The sequence below is a fragment of the Epinephelus moara genome, chromosome 9 (genome assembly GCF_006386435.1).
Source record: "Epinephelus moara isolate mb chromosome 9, YSFRI_EMoa_1.0, whole genome shotgun sequence".
NCBI lineage: Eukaryota > Metazoa > Chordata > Actinopteri > Perciformes > Serranidae > Epinephelus > Epinephelus moara.
This window is the reverse complement of record NC_065514.1, coordinates 19,682,461-19,689,800: the sequence shown is the minus strand read 5'-3', so window position 1 is coordinate 19,689,800 and position 7,340 is coordinate 19,682,461. Positions and strand designations below refer to the sequence as shown.

The following is a 7,340-nucleotide window of genomic DNA, read 5'->3' as shown; positions in this document are numbered from 1 at the left end:
AGAAGAGTCAGAGTTTGGGACGGAGTGAAGTGTTACCGGAGTTTCTGGAGTGCTCAAATAAACTGGTCTTTTTCCCGAACGCTCCTCTGGTCTCCTGCTCGTGAGGGATTTATTACAATATCGTAACATGGTTTAGATTTCTAAATAAACATTCACCTCGTCGCTAGATAGACCAACTCCTGAAAAAGTCGTGCGTAAGGCTTTTTGTCCCTACGAGGCCGCCGTCATTTACCCGACGGGAGGGGTGAGCGAGTGAGCCCTGAATCTAGAATTTGACCACTGATGTCACTGTTTTCAACCCATTTTACACACTGGCCCTTTAAAGTTATGCTAACTGGTTTTCATATTACCTCTCTTTGTGCCAGGTCAAACTGATTTTCTCTCAGTTCACCATCTGTTAGGGCGATGATAACACTCGCGGTCCGGTAACCTGAAAGTCAGAGCCAGATTAAGATAAAATATCTGTTTAAATAAAGACACAAAATCCCTCTAATCCAGTGAAATCCATCTTTATTGTGTTTTTCAAAATATTTTGAACATAACTGTCACGTGATGGAAAGAGCAGCTGTGTTTTTGTTGTTATTTCTGTCTTCATTTAATGATCGTACCATGTGTTTGAATTGAGCTCTGATGAATGGATAAAAAAGACTCAACACCAGCAGAAGGAATGATTAAGTGTTAGAAAGGAAAACTCACCATCTCCAGTCCCATAGTATATTTGCTCGCTGGCCTAAGAAGAGAAGTTAAGAGGCGTCAGTGACTATAAATTTAAATAGGCCTCATTTTAAAAAAGTTAGATGCCATTCTGTTGGGTAAGGAGGATCAGTTTCCCATTGACTTAACAGATGGCTTACTCTTTGGAAGCCCCTGTGCATGAAGGTGTCTCCACCTGGCTGCACCATGCTGAGCTCCTCCAGTCCCGCCCGAATCTGTTCTCTGGTCATTGACGCATTCCAGGGAATAGAAATGAATATTGATTAAAAATGGAACAAGATGGCAATTTAATTAAATTTAACTTAATACCACAGACGTGTGAATGAAATCATTCAGACATCTGCGTGAGGCTGCGCATGTACGTACCTGTCTTCTGTTAGTGCCATGAGAGTCCGTCCTTCTGTTGAAAATACAATAAAGGACATCCGCAGCTGAGGACTGTAAAAAAGAAGACAAGAGGACCGTCATGTTTTACATTTTATCATTTTCTTTTTACTCTTTAAATCTGATGTTTCTGTGAGGACCTACCTGATAAACTTGTGTGCCAGGTGATCAACAAAGTAATATATCTCATTCCAGTAATGTTGCACACTGCCAGACCTGAGAGGAAGATTCAAGAAATACTTATCTTGTTATGCAGTAAACGTTATACGTTTAATGTCATGAATTCTATGGAGATAAATTAATACAAACAATGAATCAAAACTTGCACATGAGTTGTAACTAGATAAAACACTGCAGTCTGCATCTATGCTCTGGTGTGAACAGTTAAAAGAGTACTAAAAGCATGTAGTGTGGGATTTCCATACAGTTAGAGCTACAGTTGGTAACATTTATGAAAATAACCTTTTGTCATATTTGCTGAAACTGTGCGCAACTGTATGAAAACAGCTAATCATAAGTTTAAAGCAGCTGTCAATCATGTCAACCACTGCTCGTAAACTAGAGTCAAACGGTCAAACTAGGCAGCGCTGATCAAATATGAATCAAGGTTCTGTTACTGCTTTGCTTGTTTCTCACCTCAGATGTTTTCAGAAACATATTTTAGTGTACTGTTTAGCTGTAAAATGAGAGAATCTGCTCCAATCGGTGGGCTGTGCTTGGGTCCTTTAGTTGACTGTTTCCAACATCAGTTTTATCTGAACCAAAACTAAAGGGAAAACCTTTGCAGACTACAGTCTGACCAAAACAGCCAAACCTTGGTCCAACTAATAGAGGTGGTCTCCGTCTGGATAAAACTGAACTATGGTTCTGTTCGTTCCTGGTGCAAAAACTTTTTTTGGATGGTTTGAACTTTTAGACCAATTAAAATAATTTTCGGTAAGCTATCATCAAGTAATAATATTAGTGTAGCACCTCGTGTGTAGTGTGTGTGGTTGAGTGACTGGAAGGCAGTGATTGTGGCTGCGCTCAGAGCAGACAGGTGCTGGTGATCTGATGAGACGCGAAATTAACAGTAAAGTTGTCAAGTGGTAATACATTAGCAGTGTAGGTTTCAGTTTGTCCATTAACAACACAACATAACAAAATGAGCCACGTGATGTCGACAGGACACAGGTATGTCATGTATAGTTCTTAAGTGCGCTCGCATAATTGAAATGTGAAACCAAAACTAAGTGGACAAAATGCAAACCCTGACACACACTTTCAGATGTGAGAAGGCCTTAAAATCTGTTTCTTAAAAACATTTGAGGTGAGAAATAAGCAATTCAGTGACAGAATCAGCAAATGACAAAAAGTAATTCTTATAAAAGTTACCTGCTACAGGACTTACAGGAGACAGACAGATTTGAAGAAACAAGCTAATGCAGCTGAAGCAGCTGTGTAATTCTCCTTTATGACAGGTGAACTGATCTTGCATAAAAAAGAGAAATGCCCCTTTAAAGCTAAGATAGGCTTTTAATACTGTGATGTTACCAAGGTCAAGGTTCGCATTATTCTCACACTGCGTTTACATCACAATTAATCAATATCAGATAATGGAGAAAATGGCAAATTAACATCTTTACAATTGCTTGTTTTGTCTTGTAAAATCCAAAGATACTGAGTTCACTATCATATGAGACAAAGAAAAGCTGGACATTTTCACATCTGAGAGGCTGGACCAGCTAATTCTCCAGCAGCATTGCTTGAAATGTCTTCAAAGTATTGATTGTTCATCAAAATTGTTAACTGTTCATTTACTAAACTAATCGGCTGATATTTGAGTCTGACCCAAAGTACTGCACATTAGGTAGGGGTGTAATGATACACTGATCTGGATCAATACATCAATTAAATGATAAATGACACAATATCATCTATACAAGCTGAAAACATTGATACATATAGTCATTCTTATTTTGAACTTCCCATAACACATCTATGTCACCAGTTCCGTCCACACACATCTCCTTCCTCAACATTCAAACAGCGCTAGCAGCCTAACGTCAGCTGACAATGGTAAACAGCCAAGAAAAAGACAAAGAGGGCATTTATTCAAATCAAAATCGTGTTGTCTCAGATTTTGTGATATCAGCAAGTATTGTATTATTGTCCAAACAACTGATGTAGTTTCAGATCGTGGTGAAACTTGTGATTTACACTCCTGCATTTAAAGTAGCCAGTGAATCTAAGCCTTTGTGTTTCCCTCTGAGTGCTGATGCTAAATATTTCCACTTCTTCTCATGTGGCTTCGCTGCTCATTTTCAAATGCCAAACAAAAAACAAAAAGTGCCACGTCATTTTCTCAGATGACCTTAGCTTTGTGTCAAGTCCTGATTTTGAAAACAGGTGGGAACTCAACAAAGTAATCAGAAAAGGAGTGCAGCTTTTAAAACGGAAGTCAGCAATTAAATCGAATTGTGAGGCAAAATATGCATAATAATCTCTTCTCACGCTGCACTGCCTCGCCTCTTCTCCCTGTCTTATGTTTTCATTTATCCTGTGATGTGAGTCCCAGTGCAGAGACAGCCAAAAAACTCAGGATCTTTGGAACATCTGGCTCTAATGGAGAAAGGGTTCTGCAGACTGAGGCAGAGAGAGACAAAGCTAAATGTGGGCTCCTGTCGGTGAAACGTGGCCGAACTTTGACAACAGGAATTCCTGCAGTGCATTTTATCATTAAAGTGAAAGCATCAGCACTTTGCAAATGATTCATCTTTGTGTAAACACATTTTCTGTCGACTCTCACTACTTTTAAAAAGGAAAGTTCACCCCCAAGTCAAAAATACATACCAGTATTTTTCCTCCCTACCTGTAGGGCTATTTATCAATCTAGATTGTTTTGGTGTGAGTTGCCGAGTACTGGAGATGTCAGTTTGTCTTCTCTCCAGTATAATGGAACTAAATGGCACTCGACTTGTGGTGCTCAAAGCACAGAAAAAAACATTTGAAAAACTCAACAGCAATGTCTCTTTCCAGAAATCATGACCCGGTTACTCAAGATAATCCACAGACCTTGTTGTGAGCAGTTTCATGTAGAAACTAATCTTTCTCTTTATACTTTCTGCCGAACTACACCTGCCAAGTGTATCACAGCGCAGAAGGAGGCATCTACTGCTAGCTCACCTTGCACCACTGAGCTAGCTGATGTTATAGCTCAGCCAATGAAGACACTATTAATGTTTACATCCTGCACTGTCACAAGCACGAGCCTCTTGTCCATGAGTACATGCTTCCCTCTGCGTGGTGATATGGTTGGCGGCTGTTGTTTGGTAGAGAGAAAATAGTTCCCGCACAAAACTGCTCACACAATTCTGTGGATTATTTTGAGTAACCAGGTCATGATTTCTGGAAAGAGACATTGCTGTTGAGTTTTTCAAACGTATTTTTTTTGGCACTTGGAGCACCACAAGCCGAGTGCCATCTAGTTCCATTATATTTGAGAGAAGACAGATATCTCTACGGCTGATATCTCCAACACTTTGCAACTCACACCAAAACAATCTAGACTAAGAAATGGCACTACAGCTAAATAGAAAAATATGTGGTTTTGATTTTGGGGTGAACTGTCCCTTTAAATTATTGTCTTTTTTCATAAATGGTGACATGGCTCTTTTAAAAACTTTAAAAGCAGGAGAACTTTACTATGACAACAACACACTGACACATAAATTTTGGCACAACCTGTTCAGGCGCTTCACATTCGCTTCATGACAGTTTAACAGTGTGATTTAACTCTCATGTCTGCACTCCCAGGATAGTCAAGTCTCAAATCTGCTCCTGTGTCTGGTAAATAAAGTGGCTGAGAATTGCAAATAGTCAACTAACTGATTTGTGCATCAACAGAAAACTAATCTAGTGAAGTATTTTGATAATCAATTGATCGTTTTAAGTCATTTTCAAGCAAAAGTGCCCACATTGTCCGGTTTCAGCTCCTCCAATGTGAGGGGTTGCTGCTTTTCTCTGATTGTAAACTAAATATTTTGAGTTTTGAACTCTTGGTCAGACAAAACAAGACATTTGAGGATGTCGCCTGAGTCCTGTGATGTGCATTTTTATCTATTTTCTGACATTTTATAGACCAAATCAATCAATCAATAATGCATTTGTTGCAGCTGTAGTTTGCAGCTGTAGTTTGTTGCAGGGCCTAATGACATTAAATTGAAATGCTATCGATTGGTTTACTATGATAAAGCTACAAAATGTTGTGGTAGATACACACCACTACTCTACTGCAAGAAATCACCAGACTTGATGAGTAAATGAGTGTTCCACTGTCTTACCTTTTTTGATTTAACCTTTAGCAAACCCTTCTAACCTGCTGTCTTAACCAGAGACAGCTGGGCAGGTGACATTTGAAAATAAACATACATTATATCCACATGTGCCGGCTGTGTTCACAAGACCTGAGCTTTGTTTTGGCAGTTTTGACTCTGAGTCAGTCACATGATTCTTATCCAGCCCAGAAACTGTCCTATTTTCATTTTTCTTTAATCTGCTTTTACTATAAAGCTGCTAGTTGTAGTACAGTAGCAACTATTTGTCATGCAAGTAGCCCATTAAAGCCTCCTGAGATCATCTTGAATGATGTTTGCACCTGTGTCTTCAGTGAGTCATGCACTGAGTATTAAAAGCTGAGTAAAAGTAGTAGCACTCACTTGTCCAAAACAAAGTAGAGGTCAAATCCTCCGTAGCAGGACGACCCTGCCTCCCTCCTGTCATGCATCTGTCCTGCACTGCCGGCCACCAGGACCGCCACCAGCATGCCCAGTTCCACACCGAGCAGGACCTGCCTGCACCAGCACTGGGACATCACCCCAAGTTTAAGAGAAAGCACCAGCTCAAACAAAGAGAAAGTAAACATAAATATTCTCCAGCTGGAGATGTTTGTCCACTTCTCCTCTCACAACACACGGATGCAGTCAGCCATGCCGCGCAGACCGATCTCCAAGGCGTTAAACGCTCCTCTCTGGATCAGTGTCCCATCTCCTCAGCAGCAGATGTGTGCTGGCAGAGGAGGAGTGAAGCTGGTGGGACTGAGTCTTCAGCTCCCTGTCTCTCCACACTAAATCTTTTTAGCACACGATGCCATAAGTTTGCATCAACAAATTACAAAAAAAAAAGTTGTAGTGGGTGATTGACTGTTTCTTTCATGTGTTTGAATGACTTTGCAGCTTTCATCAAACCTTAATACTTTTGTTTGTTTTTCTTTCTCGTCTCTTGCAGGTTTAGTGGATTCAACACCTATCCATCAGTGCCACTTAGTGGTAAACACACGCACCATGCAAGTCACTGTGCTGGAACATAAAATGGTCATCCAGTTTAGTTTATTTTAAAATAAGAACTTAACCTCAGTAAAGAGATGCTAGAAAATATGTACATTTCTTTGCAATTTCTAGATTGCTTAAGAACCAGAGAAGGAAATCATGAAGAGTACATGCAATTTCTTATTGGGTTGACCTTAAAAGAGGGTTAACAATTGCGAGTGGTCACACTTTCATAAGTGATTTGAATAAATTTGGGACTAATTTCACAGAATTTATCCACAACAACAAAAAATCCAGCTTCCAAGCATGGAGATAAAGATGTATTATGAACTGTGAGAGCTAATGAGCTCTTTAGACAAGATATAACATAAAATTAGAGGTGCTGGTTGGTGGATTTTGTTACCTTTGGACAGAGCTATGCTCGCTCTTTACCCCTGCTTCCAAGGTTTATGCTACGCTAACGTTATGATACTTAACATACCAACATGTTCTCACTCCCAGCTTGTCATATACGGCAGCTTGGTCAGTGGCCCTACACACTACGATGCTCTAGGTAACCTTCTAGCGTCAATTTCAGAGGTCAGTTTCCACTCTTTTTACATCTAGTGTCTTTTCAAAATAAACTTCCACATTGACAGGTAACAAAAGTATTTGGTTGGGTTTAGGAAAACATCTTGGTTTGTGTAACGAGTGTGACTGAACTGCAGCACATCTGACAGTTGGTAATGACCTTTATTTAAGCACAGAATAAACAGAAACTTGAGCCGACGAAGATATTCAATTAAAAGTTCATTTTTCGGGCTCAGAGCCCACACACAGTCTCTGGGTTCAGGGGCAGACAGGTAGGTGAAAGGTGGCGACACAGACAACGTAGACAGGTCTGGAAAGTCTTGCATGAGGTTTAAGAACAGTCTGCTGAGGCAAAGGCAACTGCTT

At 40.0% G+C, this 7,340-nt stretch overlaps 1 protein-coding gene across 1 annotated transcript in view; it reads right to left on the bottom strand.

Annotated features, from left to right (window-relative positions):
- The window catches only part of antxr1b (ANTXR cell adhesion molecule 1b), a 17,711-nt gene extending 11,761 nt beyond the window's left edge, over positions 1 to 5,950 (bottom strand). Inside the window, exons 1-6 of the mRNA XM_050053781.1 lie at positions 5,796 to 5,950; positions 1,243 to 1,314; positions 1,081 to 1,152; positions 855 to 936; positions 697 to 730; positions 351 to 430 (exon numbers count right to left, since the gene is read on the bottom strand). Of these exons, the coding sequence (XP_049909738.1) occupies positions 351 to 430; positions 697 to 730; positions 855 to 936; positions 1,081 to 1,152; positions 1,243 to 1,314; positions 5,796 to 5,950 (495 nt within the window). The remainder of the gene's footprint in view (positions 1 to 350; positions 431 to 696; positions 731 to 854; positions 937 to 1,080; positions 1,153 to 1,242; positions 1,315 to 5,795) is intronic.
- Between the last annotated feature and the right edge of the window lie 1,390 nt (positions 5,951 to 7,340).